Source organism: Poromitra crassiceps, assembly GCF_964638095.1.
Source record: "Poromitra crassiceps genome assembly, chromosome: 10".
NCBI lineage: Eukaryota > Metazoa > Chordata > Actinopteri > Beryciformes > Melamphaidae > Poromitra > Poromitra crassiceps.
This window is the reverse complement of record NC_139631.1, coordinates 3,717,007-3,743,166: the sequence shown is the minus strand read 5'-3', so window position 1 is coordinate 3,743,166 and position 26,160 is coordinate 3,717,007. Positions and strand designations below refer to the sequence as shown.

General features: G+C 42.0%; 3 protein-coding genes across 5 annotated transcripts; all 3 read left to right on the top strand.

Moving 5' to 3' along the window:
• The first annotated feature begins 744 nt into the window (after window positions 1-744).
• LOC310784149 (uncharacterized protein) lies at window positions 745-5,125 on the top strand. The gene is made up of 5 exons (XM_083645139.1): window positions 745-982; window positions 1,352-1,494; window positions 1,651-1,877; window positions 2,289-3,615; window positions 4,550-5,125. The coding sequence occupies exons 1-5, from the start codon at window positions 795-797 to the stop codon at window positions 4,681-4,683; spliced, it is 2,019 nt and encodes a 672-aa protein (XP_083501265.1). The 5' UTR covers window positions 745-794; the 3' UTR covers window positions 4,684-5,125.
• Window positions 5,126-5,871: 746 nt separating this feature from the next.
• LOC310783427 (major facilitator superfamily domain-containing protein 10-like) lies at window positions 5,872-13,520 on the top strand. 2 transcript variants are annotated; one of them, XM_083644289.1, is made up of 13 exons: window positions 5,872-5,968; window positions 6,699-6,878; window positions 7,557-7,653; window positions 7,828-7,931; window positions 8,227-8,385; window positions 9,845-10,033; window positions 10,349-10,448; window positions 10,779-10,890; window positions 10,995-11,103; window positions 11,187-11,277; window positions 11,643-11,690; window positions 11,800-11,889; window positions 13,000-13,520. In XM_083644289.1, exons 2-13 carry the CDS (start codon window positions 6,726-6,728, stop codon window positions 13,101-13,103), a joined length of 1,356 nt encoding a protein of 451 aa, XP_083500415.1. In that variant the 5' UTR covers window positions 5,872-5,968; window positions 6,699-6,725; the 3' UTR covers window positions 13,104-13,520. The 2 variants fall into 2 exon arrangements, with proteins under 2 accessions (XP_083500415.1, XP_083500414.1); XM_083644288.1 differs by having other exon boundaries at window positions 5,915-5,974.
• Window positions 13,521-14,488: 968 nt separating this feature from the next.
• Window positions 14,489-24,269, top strand: LOC310783390 (uncharacterized protein). Of its 2 annotated transcripts, none has more exons than XM_083644245.1 (18): window positions 14,489-14,610; window positions 15,642-15,778; window positions 15,924-16,095; window positions 16,182-16,254; window positions 16,461-16,666; window positions 16,949-17,021; window positions 17,109-17,230; window positions 17,502-17,648; window positions 17,741-17,830; window positions 18,119-18,220; window positions 18,331-18,463; window positions 19,277-19,443; window positions 19,575-19,704; window positions 19,867-20,044; window positions 20,267-20,487; window positions 21,346-21,500; window positions 22,258-22,456; window positions 22,723-24,269. In XM_083644245.1, the coding sequence occupies exons 1-18, from the start codon at window positions 14,584-14,586 to the stop codon at window positions 22,848-22,850; spliced, it is 2,460 nt and encodes an 819-aa protein (XP_083500371.1). In that variant the 5' UTR covers window positions 14,489-14,583; the 3' UTR covers window positions 22,851-24,269. The 2 variants fall into 2 exon arrangements, with proteins under 2 accessions (XP_083500371.1, XP_083500370.1); XM_083644244.1 differs by having other exon boundaries at window positions 15,642-15,787.
• Window positions 24,270-26,160: the final 1,891 nt, after the last annotated feature.

Here is a 26,160-nt window from a genome sequence, read left to right as displayed (position 1 = left end):
TAATTGGTAATAAAATGCATAAAAAATAAAGTGTTAAATAGCTCTAATTTCAGACAGCCATCACTCATATAGAGTGTTTGGTCAGTACCATGGGGCCTCCGCTCTGCAGTATACAGAGCCAAAGTGGAACGTCACTTCCTGCTTCAGCACTATACCAGAGATTTTCTTCCGCCATTTATTTTCCCATAGACATTTTGTAAAATGCTTATAAAAATAGTTTTACTTGTTCAAACCAAATGGTTCAGATATATTTAGAAACAGGAGAGACCGCATAACATTTCACTTGGACCAAAAAGTAAAAAACAAATACGGGTTTAAAGAAAATATTTTTTCTCTCTCTTTTTTAGTTTTGGTCCAAGTGAAATGTTCTTTGGTCTCTCCTGACTCACTTTGCCTCTCTATACAGAAAATACATTTTCTGGGATCCCATCTCACTTTTATCCAATCAGGAGAGAGGATTCCACACATTTATTTTATGTGGACTGGGAGACCCAGATTACTGACCAAACACTACGTATATCTATGTAACCTTGCAAGCAAGCTTTGGTTTGGTTTGTGAAAACAAACAATACCGCCCCCATCTGGCAATGTCAGGTTAATGTCTGTGATAAGGGCTGTCAGAATGTCAAGCTATTTAACACTCATTTTAACAAAAAAATATCACAGCGCCTTTAAAACTTTTTACTTCGTATGTATTTGTGATGTAATGAGAGACTGTGGTTTGTTGTTCCCTGACAGAATCCGTGTGCGCAGAGCCCGCAGATGTACAGCGACAGTTAAATCACTATAGCTTGATGGCAAAGGTCAGTGCTTCAGATCCAGCGGCCCTTCAAGGCACCAAGCTACCTGAAGACAGTCTACTTCACTGTGAGTTCTGCAACTTCTCCTCCGGACACCTATCCAGTATACGCCGGCACTACTCAAACCGCCATGGCAGGAAGATGCTCAGATGTAAGGACTGCGAATTCGTTACTGGTTTGAGGTAAGCTTCTGTATACCCTTTTGGATGATCTGTATGGGAACAATATATTTGCTGGGGGGACCCCGAATACTCGTCGATTTGTTGTAAGGATCCTGATTACACTGCCAATCTCACAGTCAAATCGGCACAAAATGTATTTATGCGACAAGGATCATTCCATTCCGGCTATATAGGGGTGCTGAATTTTTTGATTTTACATAGAATTGCTTGGTTTATCCCAATAAATAATGATGTTTAGCCCATTTTGGTGTAAATGTCAGACTATTAGTTCACAAAGTTGCCAATCCTGTGACAGCAAGGATTCTCTCAAAGTTGTGTGTACATTTTGCAAGACATCCTGTCTCCTCTTCTCACTCCTGCCTTCATTAGGAAAACTCTGGAACTGCACATGGAGATGGGTCACGCTAACTTCCCATCAGAGCCGACCCATCTGAAGGATCTGCGCTGCCCTCTGTGCCTCTACCAGACCAAGAACAAAAATAACATGATTGATCACGTCGTCCTTCATCGTGGTAGGTTAAATACTCAAAATCCCATTCGACAACAATTCCTTTACCACTCCTTCATCTATGGACACATTCATCCAACACTCATGGCGGTGTTCAGACGTTCTTGCCTGTATTGCCCGACTCCACCACTGATGCTGTTGTTGATTTTATCATTTTCAGAGGAACGTGTGATGGCAATCGAGGTGCGTCGGCCGAAGCTGTCGCGCTACCTTGAAGGCATCATCTTCCGCTGCCACAGGTGCACTTTCACGAGCGCAAACGCTGAGAACCTGCGTTTGCACATGAAGCTGAAGCACGACGACATCAAACCTTACAAGTGCCGGCTGTGCTACTTTGACTGCACTCAGCTCAGCGAATTGGAGGCACACCTGTGTGATAAGCATCAGGTGAGGATATACGTCAGTCAACACCCAGTACATTCCCAGAATTCTTTTGTTTTCAAAATAATTGACTATTGACCTTGAAGCTACGGGGATTTACAGAAGTTAATTGGAACCATAGATTTGATACAGCTTGAATGCCCTCTTCTGTAGCTCATGTGAATACACACTGTAGAAAGTAAAAGGGCTTCATTGAACCTTTAGGGGTCCCACAGATTGTAATCATAGGCCTCGGGAAACCCCAGAAAGAAACCCTTTGTAACGTGTGCGTGAACTCAGAGGGTACTTCTCAAAACTAGGTTCTTCAAGAAATCCTCAGGAAAAAAGTCAGGAATCTCAACCTGTGTATTGGACCTCTATCCCTGACCGAACCCCTAGTTTTTAGAGTGTATTTTGATTTCTTGCTCTCTTGTACAGGTCATGAGGAATCACGAGCTGGTGGGGCAGATCAACCTTGATCAGTTACAGACCAAGGCTAGTAAGATGTATGAGGAAGAGGACGCTTTGTCTAACTTTGAGGAACAAAATAACGAGGCTGATGATATAGAAACCAACTTCAAGATGCAAGGGCAGGAGGTGGAGATGGAAAACACAGTAGAACTGGGTGATGTCTCTCAAGAAAACCAGGAAGAGAATACCTCAAACCAGAAGAATGAGATGTCTGTTGTAAAGCTCAATGAGGTTCCTCATCAGAAACAAGCTGAGAACATAGCAGAAAATGACATCAGGAACAATGTCACACTACAGAACAAGGAACTAGATCAGAAGCAAGGGCAGAACACACAGAAAGACAATAGAGAAAGTCCAGTCAAGAGTACTGCATTAGTCCAGTACGAGAACATTGCACAGCAGAACATTATACATCAGAAGCAAGAAAAGGAAACACAGGGCCAAGCAGGAGACAAGATGTTCTTGGCAGACACTGCAAATGGACAACAGATAGAAAACATAGAACAAAAAGGTGGGAAGGGAAATGGAGAAAAAAAGAACTGTGATGAGGGCTTAGCAGAACAGGGCTGGAAACAAAATCCAAAGAAAGATGGAGAGATGGATGAGAACCCATCCCAACACAACCCAAGTGATCATAAAGAGGACACCATAAAACAAACTGATGTTACGCAAGGGCAGGAGCCACTGGAGGAGAGCTCAACAACACAAAAATGCACTACAGTTGAAACGGCACAGGCCAGCCAGCTGCATATGAAGTTAGTTCAGGAGGCCAAGGTTAGGCTACAGCAGAACATTGAGAATTTGATAGAAGACGATATACTACATGAAATCCTAGTGCTGGATGAAGAGGGGAGCGTCGTAAAGACGGAGGCAACGCCAGCCACGGACATCAGGCCTCAAAGGTGTTCCACTGCTGAGAGGCTATGGCTAACGCCTAAAAACAACTGTGATCGAGTTCAGATATGCCTCGAGAAGAAAGACAGCAAAGAGAGCTTAGGTGTTTCAAGTATTAGCTGTAAGGAGGAGCAAGTGGACGGCCAGAGAAACAGGGAAGAGCTCTTAGACCCATATGGTGAAATGCCAGTACTGGAGAACGAATATCTCAAGGAGGAAACGCACACAGATGATGACCAAACACCAGAGTGCGAAGAGGAAGAATCGGGCGATGATCTTCACCAGAAGCAGGAGAGAACAGATAAGAAAAACCATGAAGAAAACATGAACCAGGATAAGAAACAGGAAGAAGGGGAGGAAGAAAGGATAAAGGAAGCTGCTTACCCATTGGCATCCAATGGTAAGAAACTCAACTGACATCTCAATAAGTGATTCAAATTGAATAAATGGAAAAAGGGTTTTGCATATACAAAGTTACTACCTCAAATAGAGAATAGAACATAAGAGAATAGAATTGAACTTTATTGGCCATAGGTTTTTTTTGGTCTTTCACAGGAAGAGAGCTAGAAGTACCCGCCCCCCCCCCTTCCCCGCCCACATACACACACACTAGACATTCCATAACATACATCGATACGCAGTATCATCAATAATACTGGGATCAATCATTTAATACAACCCTTCTGCCTCATTGGCTGCTGTTGGTCTTGTTCTTGGGAGGAGTATGTGATCCAAACACACAGGTGGATGTCATGTCATAATATGGACGAGGCTTAGATCACTCGGTTTAGTTGATCGACACGGTTAAAGTGATGTTATACTTTGGTAGCCCCTTGGGTTGTGTAGCTTCTTGGACATGATATAATATAACCCCCAAATCAGCGAGTCTCTCTTATAGAAGCGATTGGAGAATTGTTCACATGACGATTGTTTATTGTAAATAGGCATATATCGTCAGAATCTGCTTTGTTTGCGTTTATGTGCTCGAAGTGTGATTTTGAAACCTGTTCCACCATGCATGCACCATGAAAGAATACAATACAATTCTCCAATCACCTCTACTGAAACAGCAGATCAATGATTATGTCATGGCCAGGAAACTACACAACCCAAATGTACTACCAAAGATCAACATCACTTTAAGACTGAATCGGGAAACCTTTCACACTACCAGATCATCTTTGCCGACTGTCTGTCCCAACCAAGCCTCCGATCAGATTTCACCTCAGACGGCTGACAAACTGGATGTGAATGGACACTGTAATCCTGGCTGATCTAAGCCAACTGTTATTGTCCTGCAGGTGCAGCCACTGACACGTGTTTTTGTCCTGCAGGTGCAGTCACTGACACGGACGGAGTCCTGCAGCCGTCATCCAAACATGAGACACCGTTTGCCTGCAAGTTTTGCGGGCGAAAGCTCACCGACAGCACTGAACTGGAGCGTCACATCAAGAGACATGGAATGTAATTTAAGTGTAACTGTCGCTCTCACTTTATATTTGTCTTTTCTATCTGTATATCTCATACAATGCTGTCATGATGTCATGAACTAAATATCAGATTCTACTCTACTGTAAAACTAAACTCTACTTAAAACTGTTTTTTGTCATGACATTGAGGCTGCTCGCCGATTGGAAAGCCAGGTTTTGTTTTGTTTTAACAGGCTTGTCTCTTATTCCGGTGTACTGTATTTCCAATTGACCAGTTTACGAATAGAAGTTTTTGCAGTTTGTTCGTTTTTAGATTTTAAGTCTTTGATAATAAAATTGTTTTACAGTATACCACAGCTGTTCTTCATAGTTCATTCGTGAAACTTTTTTTTAATACCTCAGAAACTAAATAGTAGGCAGTATAGTATGTGACAAATTGTGCCTTATTCTTGTTTTCTTTTTAATATAACAAGTTTTAGAAATCCGTCTTTAATTGTTGTGAAAATAAATATGCACGGTTAAGTTTACCCGCAATCATTTTTCTGGAGGGAAGAGGTTATGACCTTGAAAATATATGTAAAAACTTTACAACTATTGTAATGAACATCATGTCCATCTACACAAGTCTGGACCAACTTTATGGGCGTGTATTGATGCTTGTGTTGCCTTCAAGTGCAGTCGGAAATATAAATATAAGTTGAACGTACGAACCAATAACTTGGTTTTTGTTCACTCTTTGGAATTGATTGTAATTGTAAGTTACTGGATTTGACCTTATGGAGCATGGAAGCTATTCAAACAGCTGATTCAGGATGCAAACAACTAGTCATCTCACTTTTCTGGTCCCAAAATATGGCACCTATTCCCACCTGTTTCATGAGTATCCATCCCTGATTATAGGCTAATTTGTTTGGCATTCTAGGTAGGCAAATAAGCAAGCAATAAGCATTATTGTAGTATATGTATTTTTCCACACTAATTGTGCATGCATTTTTGTTTCAAATTAGTTCTGTCCATAGTAAGGTTCTGTGCCACTTGGTTTCTAAAAGAGGACAACAGCAGCAGCCAAAGAAACGAGACTTTCCTGACCAAAAGCCCCTTGAACGCGCGACAAGTCGCGTACGACTGCGGTGCTCTGAAGTATGAGCTTACGAGGAGCGCTTGAAGGCAGCATTTTCCTCTTGTTTGCGTACGACACATTCTTGTCATCCAAATGAAAGGGGATACCGCTTCCTGGTCTCACTAATGAACTGCTAAGCGAGAGGGAGCTACGTGAGTCGTGTTGAGTACACCGTCTACTGGGAAGTTGTGATTTACGAGCCTGTAAGTGTAAGTATACTGCACGAATAGTTGTAATGTGCTTTTTTTTTCTGGACAGGTTGAAAATGTGTGGACAGGAATGAAAAAGGCGTGACCATGTTGCTGGTGATCCTGTATTGGTCAGTCTCACTGGATTGATAAACTGATGGAGTGAATTGTGCACCTATTTGACCCATTTGTTTTTAGCATTAGTCCACATTCGTATGTTTGTGTGTGTATGTATATGTGTATGTATATTATACATATACATGTATATAGAGAGGGGGGGGGGGGGGGGGGGGGGGGCTGGCGCAACTTTGAGCTGAGCATTTTGTTACAGAAACTGTTTCCTCCTTCCTTGAGCAACATCTTCCTTGTGTAATAACGTTGCCTTTCCCGATTACTTTCTGTAAGAAGCATGGGTAATAGGAAGTATTGCATGCTTGATTAGTATGATGTATTGCAACCTTACTGGCATGCAGTATCAGGTGGGAATTGAACTTGTATCCCTGAATGAGTGACGCACTACCCTCTGATTACACCCTGTTAATGTTAGCACCAGTGTCTGTGTCCTAAACTCATAATTATCATGGTACTTCCTCCAGGGTTCACTTATCTCTAGTCCTTTCCTTGAGATGGTAATGCCTGACTGGTACTTTTCATGCATTGCAAGGCAAACATAATTTACTATAATTCAATGGATGGGCTTCTTTCAAATCTTCATCTTTTTCTAACGTGTTGTGCTTTTGAACAGAAGAGAGACTGTCCAGTGGTAGCCGGCATGTCGACTGTGAAGAAATCTCCAGAGGATGAGGCCGCCTACTCCTCAAGAGTCATCAACATTGTGTTTGTCGTCCTCCTGCTGGACCTGCTGGGCTTTACGCTGATCCTACCTCTCCTGCCTTCAATTCTGGACCACTATGCACAAACAGAGGTTAGACATTTGTTGAGGAAATTAACGTCAGTTGAGGTATTTTATGTATTACAGCATTAATAATGCCTTACAATGCACTATTCAAATAAGTTTCCTCGTTGTCGTCGCCAAACATGAGGGTGAGGTCTGAGTGACGACGTGTACTTGCTTTGTATCTTATGAAACATACGAACAATTTGACAAAGTGGCATCATTTGAGTTACAATGGCAGTAGTAGTAGGCAGTACAATGGCAATCTGGGAAATCAAATACCTCTGAGAGGTACCCTTGAGCAAGACACTAACACTTCCAATTACCGCAGTGGAGCTGTTCATTTGCTAGTAGAAACCGGTTATACTGGACAGCTTCCTTGTGTGAATGTGTGTAGCTGAATGTGAAGCAGGCAGGGCAGTGCATTCCCAGAATAAATAAATATAAGAAAAATAGCATTTTGAATCAGATCATTTCAGAGGGACAACTTGTACACAAATTGAAGCACCTTGTTTGAACAAGGGCAACTTTGTGTGGATGCTCTATTACAGAAAATACCATAATAGAGTTATTTGATGGACTGTCTGCATGTTGAAAAGACTTCTTCACTGGTGTTCATATTTTCCCTGTATGATTTTGCCCTTTTCTGTGTTATCTACTCAGCGATCAATAATGTATTCTGATTCTGATTCTGATCTCATTGGACAGGACACGACATATCAGTCCCTGCAGAGCATTGTGGGCTGGTTTAGAGAGTCTGTTGGGATTCCTATGGAAAGAAAGTACAACAGTGTCCTGTTAGGAGGTAAACAATCTCGAACTACATCTGATCCTGGATTAGTTTTCACATTCTATGCAGCTGAACTGAAATCGAGCATTCCCCATTTTGTGACATGATGGTCAAGTAAACGTCGAAGGTGCAATCATTACAAGCCATTGCCATCGCTTTAATATTTGTGCTTCTCAATCTGTTTTTCAGGTCTGATCGGATCGCTCTTTTCTCTGCTGCAGTTCCTGTTTTCGCCTGTAACCGGGGCTGCGTCAGATCGCCATGGCAGACGACCACTGCTCATTCTCACCACAGTGAGTGCAATGCCATAGGTATTTTATTGTGAATGTATTAGTGTGATACAGCGTTTTTCTGACTATAGCCAATTCTTCTAGTTGTCTTCTACATGGGGATAGATGACCGAGAAGACCGAGTTAGTATAATACTGTAATACATAACACATAAGTGGTACTTACTTGTTCATTCACTTTCTGTCATCATCATACAAGAAAAAACGGTCACAGATCATGTTGTGCTTGTGTAAGAAACCATACAATGCTGGCCTCAGTGCTGCGGTTCATTCAGTTCTAATGAAGCCTTGTGTTCCAGTTGGGGCTGATGTCCTCCTATGCCATCTGGGCCGTTTCCCGGAGCTTCAGCATGTTCCTTTTGTTTCGAGTAATCGGGGGCATTTGTAAGGGCAATGTCAGCCTCTGCACCGCCATCGTGGCCGACTTGCCTTCCCCGAGCGCACGGAACCGTGGAATGGTAGGCACTGCCCTCTGTGGCCATAACAGATACTTTTTAAGAAAGTTAAGGATGTGTGCTCTATCTTTTTGCTAAAGGCCCACATGTCACATCACCTTCTAGCACCATTTTCTGCCTCTCTCTCCTCAGACTCTTACCTCTTTTCCTGTCATTTCTCCAACAAACAGATCACTCTAGCGCCATCTAGGCTCACAGCAATATTCAGACATCTAATCTCACAGCTTTAAACAGGGATGTCACCTTTAGGTGACAGTCACCTTTTTGATCCCAAAATAGGCCACTTAAGTGAATTATTTTATGTCTGTCCTGGTATTTGTCACCTTTTTCACTATCCATGAGTTTGCATCCCTGTCTAAATGTTGATGATTAGGATGTTTATGCCCCTGTTAAAAAATGTATGAAACACTTTTGTTTTTATTCCCATTTATTCCAAATTTTGTTCACAAATGTGTTTAAATCTGTGTTAGTGAGCACTTCTCCTTTGCCAAGAGAATCCATCCCCCTGACCGGTGTGGCATATGCTGATTACACAGCATGATTAATGCACAGGTGTGTGCGTTGGGCTGGTCACAATAGAAAGCCACTCTAAAATGTTATCACACAACACAATGCCACAGGTGTCGCAAGTTTTGAGGGAGTGTGCAAAATTGGCACGCTGACTGCAGGAATGTCCAACAGAGCTGTTGCCCCTGAATTGAATGTTCATTTCACGACCATAAGCCGTCTCCAATGTGTTCTGCTGCCTTCAACTTGAACTTGTGGTTCCACATGGTTACGACATGGTTACAACGTGCGTTTCAACATGGGAAGTCATGTAGAGCTGGAGGAGGGCATATCCTCCTAGGTTAGGTTAACAGGTTTCAACACAAAGTGACACCCTTGATCCACCCGACCGGTAACGATGATATGATTTCACCGAAAGATGATGGTAAATGGTAAATGGCCTGCATTTATATAGCGCTTTTATCCAAAGCGCTTTACAATCAGTAGATAGTCTACATTCACCCATTCATACACCGATGGCGGCAGGCTGCCACGCAGGGTGCCTACACACCATCGGGAGCAAGGAGGATTAAGTGTCTTGCCCAAGGACACAGCGACAGCAGCTGGGAGGGAGTGGGGATCGAACCGCCAACCCTTGCGTCATTGGCCGACCCGCTCTACCTCCTGAGCTAAACGATCATATTGAATTATCGCGCTGCCCAAGGCATACCTGTGCGATAATGATGCCGTTTAATCGGCATCCTGATATGCAACACCTGTCAGGTTGAGGGATTCTCTTGGCAAACGACAAGTGCTGCTCACCAACACGCATTTAAACAAATTTGTCAACAATGTGAGAGAAGTAAGCCTTTTGTGCGCATAGAAAAAGTCCCAGATATTTTATTTCAACTCGTGAAAAATGGGAGCGAAAACAAAACGGTTATTTTTGCTCAGTGTGTTCTTGTTGTGTCTCTAGGCTATGATCGGGATTGCCTTCTCCCTGGGCTTTACTGTGGGGCCGCTGATGGGTGCCTACTTTGCTATCCACTCCGATAGAGGAGACGTCTTCTATCAAGCTCCGGCTCTGCTGGCCTTGGCCTTCAGTGCTGCTGATCTGCTGTTCATTTGGCTCATGCTGCCAGAGACGCTCACTAAAGACGACAAGGTCAGCTTTGGAAATACAAACTGTTCATACCGAGAAATTGTAACGACTCAGTTATACTTCTACTAGAACTATATATTTAACTTCATGTTTGCAGCTGCTATTTACAAATTCTTTCAAATATTGAATCTTGGCACAACTTGTAAATCCTAATTCTGTCACTTCAAATGTAGAGCACGCTTCTGTGAATATTTTCTGTTCTCGTGTTTTGCTACAATACTGTGGGGATCTGGCGAGGATCGAGTCAGTGGGTGAGAGCAGGTACAGCATCAGAGTTACCACGGATGTTTTGTTCATTTTGTACCCGCTTCCTCGTAGGTTCCCTCGGGGTTCGGGGACTCCAGCGATCTCCTGAACCCAGTCGCTCTGTTCCATTTCTCGGCTGTAACCAGGACAGAAGATTCACCCTCCAAAGAAAGTGAGAAGTACATTTGTACTAGGGGAAAAAGTGAACAGCGATCACACTCCAAAAAATATATAAATAACTTTGGTGCAAGGCACATACAATAGCAAATGAGGAAGGCCTGTGTGCCGAAACTTGTTTGTTGCGGTGCTGCTGCCCTAACCAGACTACAGGTATTACACCTTTGAAAGGACTTTTTTGTGTGCTGGCCTTTTCTGCTGTGAAGTACATTTGTACTCCCATTCACATAATATGGATGAACTTTGCCATACCAGCACAAAGTAGTAATATGGATGAACTTTGCCATACCAGCAGGAAGTAAAAACTTCCCAAATGTCTTAACAGAAATGCAGAAGCTTCAAGTGTTGGGCCTGGTTTATTTCACCTACCTGTTCCTGTTCTCTGGTCTGGAGTTCACGCTGAGTTTCTTGACTCATCAACGCTTCCAGTTTACAAGGTATGGACTCACAGATTAGACTGTGTACTCTGACAGCTATAGCATATTCACTAGATAAGCAACACCGTAAGTTTGACATGGACAGTGTTTATTTCTCTCAACAGTATGCAGCAGGGGAAGATGTTCTTCTTTATAGGGATCATCATGGCTTCGATCCAAGGGGGGTACGCTCGCAGAATCAAACCCGGCCACCATATCAAAGCAGTTCGTATGGTAGGAGAAACGTCTTCTCACATGAGGTGTGACATACCGCTGCACAAATGTCCTTCTGATTGAAGCGTGTTTCTTGCTTTCAGGCCATCATAGCACTGATTCCAGCATTTCTTCTCATTGGGCTATCATGGAATTTAAAGATGCTTTACATGGGCTTGGCGTTATACTCTTTTGGTAAGTCATTTCTGCACACCGTTTATCTGAATGGTAAGCCGTGTTGCGTGAGCAGCAGCAGGCTTGTTTCATATCACGTCAAGTTAAACATTTATTGTATAATAATGGCATAATGCATAAGATACACAACGGGCAATGAGATCAATGAAAAAGGAGAGTCACCAGTGAGTGACATAATCAGTGACATCAGTGAATGACGTCACTTGAGCAATCAATGTGACGTCACTAGGTACAATAAGATCAAATAAACTTTTAATGATGTGGGTCTTTGCAGCAGAAAACAGCAATAGGATACATCAAAGAATATGAATAATACTGTAATAAAATAAGAATATTATTAATGATTATTTCCCCCTTTATTACAGCTGCAGCAATCGTAGTTCCATGCCTGTCAACACTTGTTTCTGACCATGGTAAGCCTCTTGTACGCTCTTGAACACTCACACAATTCACAAACCATTTGTTTATATCACGCGCATACTATAGTTAAAAATACACTCTTATAAACTCCCCTTCCTTCAGGCTCAGCCAATCAGAAGGGCACAGTGATGGGGATCCTGCGCAGCCTGGGTGCCCTAGCCAGAGCGCTGGGGCCTGTTGTGGCTTCCTCTGGTAAGAAAGTTGCCCTGCACAGGCAAAACACAGTAATGACCAGAGTGGGAAACTGGAACATTTTGCTTCAAAGTTTTGCTTGTTTGTTTGTTTTTAGTGCACAGCCAAATGAATTGTAAAACAAAACATATATTTAAAAATGTTGTGATTTGTTCATCACAGGTTGTTCTTTATCCACTTCTGACCTGACACAAAATACCAAAAATGTTTAAACTTTTGAATCTAAGTTGAAATAACTACATTTTTCCTTTTACAGTTCTTCATAGGTATCCTATGTTCTTAAAAGTAAGGAGGTGGGGTCTAAAATGAACATTTGCCAGTTACCAAATGCTGGTAAAATGTGTCTTGGGCAGATAAATGAATGAGTCACCACCGACAATCGGCTATACATGAAATGGCATTGGAAATTAGTATGATGATGACATATTTCAATGAATAAACTGGTGGAAATTTCTGTAATATGATCAGAGACTGGAGATTTGAGAAATGCCCATCTGTTGTCCTTTAATGCTTGCAAGCAGGCCAATGCATAGATAGCACTGATAAGAGTTTGTGTCTCACAAAGAGTAGTTTTAGCCAGACTCTCAAGGCTGTTTTCCCAATTACTGGAGACAGAGACTCCATTCAACTGAGAATGATAACATGCTTGATACATGATGAAGTTCCGGAGATAAGGAATTTCTTGTGCTAATGAGGACCAAGCTTCAAGTTTCTTTATTGTTACGTCTCAATATACAAGTACATGAGAATAAAATTAAACTAGCCATTATTTATCTATCTCAGGTCAGGTCAAAGGCATGAGAAAAGTGCTGAACAGCATTTTGTAAATGTTCACACAGATGAGCTCACATAATAGTTCAAGAGTATACAGATATTAAAGACATAGCATAAGCATAGTATAATAAATTACTGTAATATAATTTCCTCCACATAACTATAAATATTTTGGCCAGTACTAATAATTTCTGGCATGTAATGTTCTTTAGTGTAGCGGCCCTTGGCAGTTGAGATAAGAAGTTAATTTTGGACATTGTAGGTATGCATTTTTTTTCTTTTTTTCTTAGCTTTTCTTAATTTTGCGGTGTCCCATAACTGTTGTTATCTTCACAGTTTACTGGATCGCTGGAGCAGAGACCTGTTTCATCCTCAGTTCAGCCTCTTTCATCGTACCTCTGGCTTTACTGACCACAGCGAGGAGGCTGAAGGAGGAGTGAGTGGCACAAATGAACAGACTTGAAAAGATCTTAACCAAGGGTTTTTTCATAAGATGCACTGAGTGCAGAGACATGCTGGTGTTTGTAGCTTCATTGAAAGTTATCATGTTTACATCTGCTTGGAAAGCAAGCACTGAATTATCACTTTGTCACTGACAAATAAAGGGGAGATGCAGCATTCTATGCTCTTTGCCAATTCACCTTAGAGAAAAATGAACAGAATGTCTTTTGTATGCACACACATGTATGCAGACCTATGCACTTTAATTCTAGGACTGCATGTATGTAGTTTTATTTTATTCTTTGTCCTTTGTACTGAATCATCCTTATACTTGTGGAATATGTTAATATCATACATTTATACTGCAGTATTTTATCAATCACTCAGATTTTGTACTTTACACAAGATAGTATTTCAACTCCCATTCAAAATGTTGATAGTCTATTTTCTTGTAAAGGTTTGTGTTTTGCTATTAAAGGTTTGAATACAAACAAACAATTCAACTCAATGTCCGTTTTCGCAAATTAATACTTTATGAATACTTACCTTGTTACTTCAAAATTACAACATAGCCTACATAAATAGATATTTAAGTTTTCATAAATCTGTGTAAATTACTGTTACTGTTTACATTTCCAATGCCAGGTCAGACGGTGGCGCTCTGTTTTCTTCGCTGCAAGTTGCACACACAATGTAAACATCAGCTGTTTCAGATACCTTTAATATAATACAGACACTCCACTCCAGGCTCCGCCGTAAGAAATTGAATTCTTCCGGTCTTCTAAGTGGGCGTGGTTCTCGGCTTGTGATTGGCTGTCTGTCAATGATGAGAGGCAAAGTGGAACGTCACTTCCTGCTTCAGCACTGTACCAGAGATTTTCATCCGCAATTTATTTTCCCATAGACATTTCGTAAAAGGCTTATAAAACAGTTGTACTTCGTTGAACCAAACGGTTCAGCTTATCGGGAGAGACCATAGAACATTTCAATCGGACCAAAACTTAAAAAAACATCGAAAAAATATTTTCTTTAAACCCGATTTTTTGTTTTGCATTTTGGTCCCTGTGAAATGTTATGCGATCTCTCTGTTTCTAAATATATCTGTACCGTTTGGTTTGAACCAGTAAAACTATTTTTATACGCATTTTACGAAATGTGTATGGGAAATTAAATGGCGGATGAAAATCTGGTACAGTGCTGAAGCAGGAAGTAGGCGGTCACTTTGCCTCTATTGGCTGACCACTTCTCCTTAGGGGGCGTGGTAGTGGCGAAACCTCCCGTGGCACAGATACAGGAAGTGACTGGAAGTTGGGGTGTCTATCTATATTAAAGGTCTCTGGCTGTTCTCAAAGCTAGGCAGCTTCACGTTGCTGTCCTACTACAGGTTACAAGTAGTTTAGCTAACAACACATTTTTGGCATAGCGTAGTAAGTTAAGCAATCTGACAATGCAAGTGGGTAGTTGTGAAATTTTAGCTGTATGATCGAAAAACTGAAGATGGACAAGGTACGTTACGTTTCTGTTGTAGGGTAAGCTAATGTAACGTTAGCTGAGTACAATCCTAGCAAGCTAACGCTAACCTAGCTACGATAGGATTTGGATTAAACATTAACTCAACTGGTTAAGTAAATCAAAAAGTAACGCTAGCCTGATTGTGTCAAAGCTTGCTAACGATAGCTGGTTTCTTGAGCAGAGTCGCTAACGTTAGCATCGTTTTTATTTACGTTAACACTTGAACTTTTGACAGCTCACCTGCCTTGGTTACAACAACGTTAGCAAGATGTTTGTCTACGAGATAAATGTAACGTTGTAGCTGCACTAGAATCAACCAGCGTTTAATTAAAACAAGTGTTGCAGGTCTGGGTGAATTATTTACGTTAATTCACCTGAACTCGGCATCTACCACACTGACCTAGCCTCAACGCGAAACTCATCAGTCATTCTTCCTTCTGAATGAGGAAGGAACTATTTATACAGTCTATGGGAAGGAAGGAAGAATGACTGATGAGTCTCGCGTTGAGGCTACCACACTGACCTATCTACTCATCATCAAAAGCTAGCATTCTAGGGTGGAGACTGAAGAGGATGTGCATGGGGCACTTTTTGTGTGTGACCAAACTCATTGTCAACTCATGTGTTTAGCTTTGCACGCTCAACCGGAGTTTCGCTAGCTCCAGTCGATTTCTTGTCATCTTCTTCTGTTGTCTTTTATGGCAGTTGGCATCCTTTATGTTGCATACCTCCTTCTGGATTTCCACCATTTCCCTACATTCTGTCTCGCCACTTTCTCTTCTCCCTCGCTCCCGATCTCACCTGTTGCCCATTTATTGTCATCACTCAGAGTGAACACTCAGAGCTGAGTGAGTGATGACACAATTGTGACCTCATCAGTGATGCCACTCGAGAATTGTGATGTCATCAGTGATGTCACTCGGGCAATTATGCGCCGCACGGAACCGTTGGCTGTTGAACTTATCCATTGATAAAGGTTGCAATCCAGCAAGCTGTTCATGAAAGACTGTCTTTATTTTACCCAGGAAAGCAAACTGCCATCTGCTGCCAAGCCCTTTGGCCCTAAATACCGGAGTGGAGAGAGGATGGAGCCTCAGCAGCCACCTAGAGCCTCATCATCACCTCCTCTGAGATTGCCAAATCCCTACGTCCCTGAACAAAGGTCAAGGGGGTAGGAACATATTCACAAGATTGCTTTTATGGTCTTGGCCAGAACAATATGAAATGGATTGATTTGAGTCACAGGCATCAATGTTTACTATGCAGCCTTACATGCATAGAAATGAACACTTACCATCTCTTCCCAGGAATTGGGCAGGTCTGAGTTCAAGGCAGAGTCCGTCAGCTGCCAATGGAGTGCCTGTAGGCAGAGGAGCAGACATGTCAAGCAAACATGGCTATAGTAACAGCCGTCATGCCAGAGGGACCACTGATGCTTACCCACACCGAGACAGGTCCATATGGGATCCGCAAGCAAAGGTTGGTTCCAGTTTGAGCCCAGAAAAGAAAGAAAAACAAACTTTGATCACGAAATTAGTAACATTTAGTTTCATGCATTTCCACAGACATCGAAGTATAGTGGTAACTCTCCTCAGGACAGAATTATGGACAAGAAATCATTGGATGTACCGAAAAGAGGTAATTATCACACTCCAGTCAAATCGAGCCTTTTATTGGATTACATTTTCCAGAATGATCCCCTGTCACCTTATTGCATGGAGGATACTATTTTCCTAAATTTGACTTTCTCAGTTGAACATCCTCTTTGATTTTTCTCACTTCAGTCAATGAAAAGTACTTGTTAGAAACACATAAACCTACCGTAATTGTAATCATTCATACAGGTTTGAGAGGCAGCAGATCTGCCCCAAGCTCTTCAGGGAGGTCGAAACCAGCACAGACCGACTCGGTCACATTTGAAGTGAAGATGGACGATTTCCCAGAGTTAGCTTCTCGTTTCAAATCACCTGCTCCTGTTCCTCAGAATGTCTGGGGGCGGACTCCATCAACTCCGAGTCCTCAAATTCAGAAACCAGTGTTTGCCTGCAAGGTGGGGTACATGAGATGTAAAATGTAGTCAAATACTGAGGATGTTAGCTTACATTACATTACATTATGTAATTTAGTGGAACCTTTTGTCCAAAGAGAAGTGCATTTTGTCAACAGTAGTGAAACCAACTTTGCACCACAGTCTTGATCATTACTAGGAATATGTTTCACTTATTTATTTAAGATAGGTTAGTTCAAGAGGGGTCCAGGTGTAACATGAATAGCTGTTAGCTGATGGAGTATTGTGACCATGGTGCTGCTAATATCATATTTCCATGAGTAGACACTGCCTGACAGAAGAGGATCCCCAACACACCCCCGTCAAAGTGCCAGTGATGCTAATCCTGTCCCAGCAGGTAGCGTGACACTTCCTGTAATTAGCACATACCTTCAGGGAACACTGTATACTTTTGGATAATGACAATTGAGTTTGATGTAAACAGGTCAGCCAACTGCGGTGCTGTCACAGACTGGTAGCTCTGATCCGGTACTCACTTCCTGGGCCAATGTCGCCTCTCAGCCTCCAAAGGAACCGCTCCGAAAAGAGACAATCACCAGCACCCTGGTATGTGCCCTTACAACTGCTGTCAGCTGCAGATCCATCCCAACATATCTGTGCTTTAGACTCTCAAGGCACTTTGGGGTTTTACTTGCTCTTTACATTACATACAATTTCACAGTGGGAAATAAACATGAGTCAAATGTACCTTTTGTGTGTGGCTGGTAAGATAAAAATGTGTCTGGTAAACTTCCTGGACTTGCTAAGATTTAAAAAATGTTTCCTGCCCTGTGGTTTTAACATTGTATTTCGCATGTTCCATATTGCCTCTCGTCAGAAGGAGGAAATGTGTGCACAGAAGGAAGAGGGAGCCTCAGAGAAGAAAAAACGGAGGAAAAAAAAGAAGAAACCAAAAGGCACCAGTGAAGATGAAGAAGCAGAGTCTGAAAAGCTGGCGATTCGTCAGGAGCCTCCGAAGTTGGAAGTAAATCAAATGTGCTCTTTGTATTTGCATTCTTCAAATTGAAAACCTCTCAATGGAGGTGGTTTTGATTGGGTTCTTGACTGTCCTCCTAGGATGAAGAGGAGTTCCCAGACTTGGCTCTTCCTTTCGCTGACACAGTCCGATTGATAACCAGCAGCAATACAGCAAAGCTATGCAACAAGGTACAGAGCCTCCCGTTATTTCTCCATCACAATGCTTCACAGATAAAGCCATGGTTGGCATTGTGCGCTGATATCCTGGGAAGGGATGGATGGAAAGTGAAAAGATGAATCTCAACCTCAGGGATCAGCGTCACCAAATTATATATATATATATATATATATATATATATATATATATATATATATATACATATACAGTACCGGTATATTTCTTTTTTTCTTTTTTTCCCCATTCATTTATATTTGCCAATGAGCCATTTATGAATAATATGTTGCAATTTTTCATAGGAGAGCCAAAGAGAAGGCATTGAATCTCAGTCCGGTGAGCAGAACAAGGACAAAGCACCTGCAGCAAAACCGCTGCCCATCGAGACAGCAAAGAAGGGACAGGTTTGCATGTTTCCCCTCATATGTTAAAATGGATCAACTTTTGAAGCTATACTGACTCTGAGTCTGCTTAGCCTGATTAGGTGATCCTGTTCTTGACCTCTGATCTCCAGAAAGCCGAGAAGGTCTCTGGGAAGAAGAGCAAGGCTCCTGTCCAGCTGGACATTGGCAACATGCTGGCCGTCCTAGAAAAGAAGCAACAATCTCAGAAATCCAAGCAGGACGCCAAGCCAGTCATCCTCTCAGGTAAAAAAAAAAGGACAACAGGCATCTTGGCAAGACTGTCCACTGGGCATCTTTTCTCGCCAGTAATGCTAGACCAGTGGTGCCCAATTTGGGGCCCGCGGGCCAAGTTTGACCCGCGCTCTGTTTGTTTTGGCCCGCCACGGATTTGGGGGGAAAAATGCAAAAACTTTTTTTTTTTTTTTTGCATGCCATGCCAGGCCAGGCCTGAGTGTGAGAGCAATTCAATCAATAGACAATAACATTGGTGTGTTTAAAATGAGATATTCCACTAAATATGGCTAAAACAGATTCAAACATGCAAAAAAGGCACAAAAAAAATCGCCGCCGGCCTTAATTAAAAACTTTTTTTTTTTGGAATGGGGGCCCCCCTAAGAGCTTCGCTCTATATTGAAATGTTATTTTAGATTTAGAATGTTAATTTTCTATAAAACACAATACATTTTAATGTAATTCCACAACATTTATTTCTGGCCCTCGGCCCTCCGCCCAGATTGAGTTTTGGCCCTTAATGGGAAAGAATTTGGGCACCCCTGTCACTGTGCTAGACAGATGTTTGTGGCAGGCATTGTTTCTATTGAAGAGTTCATTTCAGAATTGTTTTACTTCTCAGACTCAATGCTTTTGGACACTGATAACACACTAATCTCCCTCACTATCGGGAACACATTACAGCTCAGCCTTTCCATTGAAAATGATAACGTGGGGGAAAGCGATTCCTGTGAAGAGAATTTCCTTCCCCAGCCTCATAGCCTCAAACACTCCCACACACACTTAAGTCAAACCTACTGATCTTCATGTATTACTTCTTTGTAGTTGGTGGAGCATTACCAGTCAGCCAAAAGCAGCCATCAGTCCAGAAGAAGCCTCCCTGGCAACAGGATAAGATTGCACACAACCCTCTGGACTCCACCAGCCCCTTGGTGAAGAAGGGCAAGCAGAGGGAGGTGCCCAAAGCCAAGAAACCCACTCCCCTTAAGAGGGTGAGTCCACTTCATAATGGCTTTACTTTTACTCTGCAACAAATCCAGATGCACTGCATTGTGTGTGTGTGTGTGACATCCTTCAGGGTTACAGATCTGTCATTCACGGTCTATTTCTTCCCGATCCTCAGGTCATTCTGAAAGAAAGGGAGGAGAGGAAACGGAACCGTTTGCTGGGGGAGAGAGAGCTGGTCCCCGGAATAGAGTCCAACCCTGCTAATGACATGGCAACAGAAGAGCAATGTGACACCATTGCTACAGGTGAGGGCTGACTTGTTAAAACCTCAAACCAGACATTTGTCATGCATGCACAGTAATCGCCAGCTGTTAGCAATCGAAATTCACAGTTGTCAGCAATTGTCAATTTTACCAGTGAAGACTAGCTTTGTTCAGGGCTAAATATTTGTGCTTCTGTAACTTCAGATGAGATCTCCAGCCCCACAGTGGGACTTGAGGATCAGCCACTGGACCATGAGACAAGCCAAGCAGAAAGAGAGGGTGATGAAGACGAGGACAACCAGGAGGCTGGAGACCAACAAAGCACCCAGGCACCGCCTCCCCCCACCAATAGACCCAAAATCCACACCAGGAAGTTCAGAGAGTAAGACTGACTATATATATATATGTGTATATACTGTATATGCGTATGCCCTTCATTGCATAACTAATCACATGTAACACTTGCTGCCTAGTTGTCTACATTTACTAGAGGAACAAGAAAATGGTTTGTCTCACAAAATACACGAAATCCATCTCGTCTGCCATCTTTACTAAATTCTACTAAAGTCTCGTAAATTGCATTGTATTTCTCTGTATGTGCCAGGTACTGCAGCCAGGTGCTGAACAAAGACGTGGACGACTGTGTGACAACTCTGCTGAAAGAGCTGGTTCGTTTCCAGGACCGCCTGTACCAGAAGGACCCCATGAAGGCCCGCATGAAGAGACGGCTTGTGATGGGCCTCCGAGAGGTCCTCAAGCACCTCAAACTCAGGAAGGTCAAATGCGTCGTCATCTCACCCAACTGTGAGCGCATCCAGTCCAAAGGTACGTCCCCTTTTCTAAGCCTGTTGATGTGCATGACATCATAGGCAGTTTTCACAAACTCATTTTATGGAAATAATATGTTTATCCTACCTTTTCAGTGGTTGTTAATCATTGTGTGCCGTATGATAATGCTTCCAGTAGAAATGTTGAATTCAGTTTTAGAAATGATTTCCAAGGCCTTTAGTGTATTTACACGGCACCCTGAATTACATCTCAGTTAATGGTTTATTCAGTAGAAGCATCCTGCTCATGACATGGATATCCCAGTACACACATCTCTGTATCCCTAAAGTTGGCTATTATCTGAGTAAAGTTAACTGACCGTGCTGCCTGGCAGAGTCAGGTTAGCTTCACACTCAAACAGTTACAGATTCACTCCTTGGAGCTGCCGACTATACAAATACCCACTTGCTATGCACTATTCAATATGCACTATGGTAGCCTTAAAGCTCCATTGCAATGAGAATTGCATTTCTCAATGGTTTAATGAGTTGGCAAAATTATTATAACTGTCAGCAGAAATTTGCCCTTTTCCTCTGGTCGTAAACAGAATCAGTAATGAAGAAAATAAAATAAAAATGTTGCTGGCTTTCAGGGCAAAAGAAAGGAGAATGTTTTAATCCAGGTTTTAATGAATGCTCTGATTGGTCAACAGTATGTATTATTAATGAGGTTACTCATAGTCTTGTCAGAGAATAGCCAGCTAGCTACTTGACAAAATAGCACTGAAGTTCCACCATCTAGCTATCGATAACAATCATTTTGTTCAAAAGCATCATGAAACTTTTCCTGATTGAGTTGAATTGATTGCACTGTGATACTGGTGTCAATGTAAACGCCCCTTGCTGGCTCCCCCAGGTGGCCTGGACGAGGCCCTGCACACCATCATCGACACGTGTCGGGAGCAAGGAGTGCCGTTCGTCTTTGCTCTCTCCAGGAAGGCTTTGGGCCGCTGCGTCAACAAGGCAGTGCCTGTCAGCCTGGTGGGCATCTTCAACTATGATGGTGCACAGGTAAAGTCCATGTGGTGTAACAACTCAATGGCGGTATAGCTGACAGACACTTGTGCTGACGGAGATTCATTTTGAAATGCCCCATATTTCTTGCTGGAGCATTAGTATATATTCTCCTCCCCAAACTAAAAAAGGATGTGTGACCATGTAAGATATACTGTACAGTAGGGTTGGCCATTGAGAACTGGTTCCAAATTAGAACCGCTTCCAAAATTCTAATTTCAAAGGAATCATTACGAATTTCTAATTTTGATTTCCGCTTATCTGTTCCTAAACAAATTTCACTCGTGCTAGTTTCATTTACCGTGTCCGTGGTAGCAGCCACTGCATGCACCTTTAGTTTGTAGTCTGCCAGTAAAACCAACGAAGAAGAAGTTTCTGTCTAGGACCCTGCATAATACTAACTGTGGATAATGTCAAATGTAAATTGGAAGATATCTACAAACAAATACAAATGCAGAGATTGTGCATAAGGTAATAATGAACAGTTTGCACATGATTATTCTATGTCAGTGAATGAAAAAAGAATGAGCGTATTGTGAATATGAATATCACTTGTGTAAAGGTTACAAAAACGAATCTGTGAAATAAGCATGTGACCTGTGTGTTTTGACCCCTCCCCTCAAAGCATCTGAATCGTGAATCCTTAAGAACTGGAATCGATAAGCACGATCAGAATCAGAATGATTAAGATCCAAACTATACCCAACCCTAGTAGTAAGAAGATAACACGAGTATTTTGTCTTTCTTACCACAGGACTGTTATCACAAGATGATGGAGTTGTCATCAGAGGCCCGGAGAGCCTATGAGGTGATGGTGGAGAACCTGGAGCTGACAAGCCAGGTTGAGGAGCTGGAGGAGAAGAATCTGAAGGAGCAGCCATTCAGCAGCCTGAGCCTGACCCAGGAGGCCGAGCCCGATACCATCCAGCCAGAACCAGAAGAGCCAGAGTACAGTAAGTTACTGCTCACAGCACCTGCCTTGGAAAAGTGCTCACGTTGGTTGAGTTCAAATTGGACTTAAACAAATATACAGTGAGTGGACAAAACGTTAGCCGGGTGACATGCTGTTTGTATTAATTAGACTGACCAGGTGAGTTCAGGTGATTCTTCATTGCTATCACCAATCCACTTTGAGTCATAATGGGGAAAAAGGTGAGCAGACCTGATTTCTATACAAATCAAATACTCATGTACTTGTTTTCTCTATCTTCTGTTCCAGTAAAAGTTTGGAAGAAAATGTTGGAGAATGAATGCAACCATGAATTTCTGAACTTTGAGGAGCAGTTGAGCTCTCTGTGCTTGGCCAGTGAATGTACAGAACAAACTGATGAAGATGAAAGAAGTTGACAGTGGCGAAGCCTTCTGTGCCTAAAGGAACCCACTCATGCTGATCACCAGCCGAGAAGGACATACTGTACTTGACATGTCAGCAGCATACTATAGCATGGACTTGTGAATGTGTAAAAAGAGCAATCCAAGGTGCTCTACCTCAGTGGGTCTCAACCTGGGGGTCAGGATACACATCGTAATCATGTTTATAATGTTTGTGATGAATTATGGATTATGAATTTATTTTTCTTGTGAGTATTTGTAGCTTCTAGGATTCTTCCACTAATTATGTAAAATGGTTTGAGAAGTGAAAGTAGTGGGCATTTGTTGTCAGAGTTCATTCACCCTCCTGTCAGTTTACACTTGCAACAAGCAGTCATGAGTAGGCCGAACAAAAGGTTGAGAACCACTGACTTACTGGTAACAAACCAATCAGAATGAGACTAGAGATGAAACGATATGAAAATTTCACATCACGGTTACAGTGACCAAAATGATCACGGTATTGTTAAAATGTGCTGAAAATGTTTCAAAAAATACTAATACACTCACAGAAATCATTTCACCAAGTTTTATATTGAAAAAACTGACCCAAAAAGGATTGATACACTCACTGAAATCATTTCTCCAAGGCTGCGTGTCTGCATCTCGGAGACGGTTGCCGGCTTTGGTTGAGGGTGGACATTATTTACGGTTATAAGGAATTTTATCACTGTTATTAAAACCAGTTATCGTTTCATCCCTAAGTGAGACTGACATAACAAAACATGCACTTCACTGCATACTCAAAGAAGAGAAGATCCCACAATATGAATATGAACCCTGATGTCTGTGTGTGAACACACCTGGAGGATGTGGAGGGTGATGTACCGATGTGCCTAGAATATCAACTAGATTTTACAAAGAATTATCTGTGATTATGTGAGACTTAGGAAATTGCAGTCACTTTTTTCCTGGACTTGAAATGTGTTTCCTCTTGCATAGAAATGGCAGTACTGGTGGTGAAAGATCCATTATGCAATCTGTTATCAGCCTGTCCATCATGCACCTTGTTCTTTTGTTTTTTCACTGTTTGCTTTGGAAATTAATGACATCACAAAATATCCTATCTCACCATTAAGTTTTGACAATCTTATTGCACTAGAAAGAAGAGCATTTGATTTGTGCTTTTGTGCTAGACTACCACAAAGTCATACTTTGTGATTTAACCTAATTGACTGATTTGATGTGCATAAGGTATCAAATTCTGATCACTTTAGCTGATTGAATGATGAGAATACATTCAATGGAAACAGAATAATTGCTCTGAACATGTAAATGCATTGTCAAACCATTAAAATGTCTTACAAATGGATGTTTTTAAAACTTAATTTATTTTTCACATAATTGTTTATTGTAGCTGCAGAGTAATCATCTTTCACGAGGAAAAATATTTGTTCCACGGTTAATAAATAAAATATACCAAATGCATACCCGTCCGGATTTTACTGATTTCACACTACATTTTTTCCTTGTCCTTTCATTTTAGAGTCCGGCGGAAGTAAACAATGATCACGTGATTGTGCGGAAGCTAATTAGCTTAGCTGAAAGAGTAGCTTAGCTTTAGCTGCGTTGCTTGTACATTGGTATTGTATCTCGTCTATCAGTGGAAATGTCTACAGTCCAGAGTTTGAGGACGTTCGTCAACGAGCGACTAACTGCGGCTGCTGAGGAAATATTAGGAGTGTTTGTAAAAACTATAGTAGAATACGAGGAAGAGATCGACCGTCAGCGCAGGCTGCTAGATATCGTTTTGAAGCCTGAGATAAAGCTACACAGAACAGGTTGGTAGTCTTGGTACGACCAGAATGTAATATACTACTAACGTTATTCTAAAATTGTTCCAAAGCATCACGATTTGAATCATTTGAGAAATCGACTGTAATTGTCAGTTTGCTGGTGAGTCCCCGTTCAGTTAAACAGGAATGTAACGCTACTCTCTTGAGTTAACGCTACACTGCTAACCGCTACATTTGGCGTGGCTGACTACAGGAGCCTAAACGGAACTGAAATCATAATGGCGAAAATACAGATTTACACGTATTTGTTAATTGTTCATGTGTACCTTCTTCATAACATTATAATAATACTAATAGTATTTTTATTTTATTTTTTCCCCTTCAGACCCCCCAGAGCCATCTGTCTTTGAGGAGGTTCTCATTGACCAGCAGCACTGTAACCAGCAGAGGAACTTCAGTCTGGGTCAAGAGGACCCAGAGCCACCACAGATTAAACAGGAACAGGAGGAACTCTGCACCAGTCAGGAGGGAGAGCAGCCTTTACTGTGGGAGGAGGCTGATATCTTTAAATTGACTCCAGATTATGATGGAAGCGACCACACAGAACATCAGTCTCTGCATGCAGATCCTTACCAAACTCAGAGTGTAGCAGATGTGATGAGAGATTGGTTAGAGCCTCCAGCATCTGAATCTAACAGGGAGGTCTCTGCAGTATCAGAACCAGACAGTGACCACCAGCTTCTCTCTCACAACTATCATGTAGCTGAGAGCCAAGCTTACAACACATCCAGCTGTGGGAACGCAGGATCAACTAGGAGTGCTGAGCCAAAACTACACAAGAAACTGTACAAGTGTGGCAGTTGTAGTAAAGGGTTTCCTTGCATGTCACACTTAAAGAGTCACATGAGAACCCACACTGGTGAAAAGCCTTTCAAATGTGACTCTTGTGGGAAAACGTTCAAGCATGCTCACCATTTGAAAAATCATGTGAGAGTTCACACAGGCGAGAAACCTTACAGCTGTATCTACTGCGGGAGGAACTTTGCCCAAACTTCATCTCTCATAAAGCACCTGCGAGTGCATACAGGGGAGAAACCTTATAAATGTCTTTTGTGCGGGAAAAGTTTTTCTGTCGGCTACAATTTGAAAGTGCACACCAGAACCCACACAGTGGGGCAAGCCATAATATAAGTGTAGAACTTGCGGGGGAACTTTCTGTCAAAGAACCAACCTGACGGAACACATGAGGGGCCACAGGGGAGAGGCCATTAAGATGTAGTGTCACAAGGACAAGGGTTCAACAAATGGGTCAAAGCTGAGGAGGCACATGACCATACCAGAGTTGCACAGAGTAGCAGTGCTTAAAAAGTGTTGCAGTGCTTTATATAGGAAATGGTACAAAACATTTTCCAGAATCGGTTATCTTATTACCAGCATTGGCTGGTATTTTCACCTTGTGTGTGTGGGGGGGGGTTTTGTTACTTTGCCAGGTTTATATGTCAACAAACAAGCGTGTAGTTGACATCAAAATGAAGACAGAGTACAAAAAT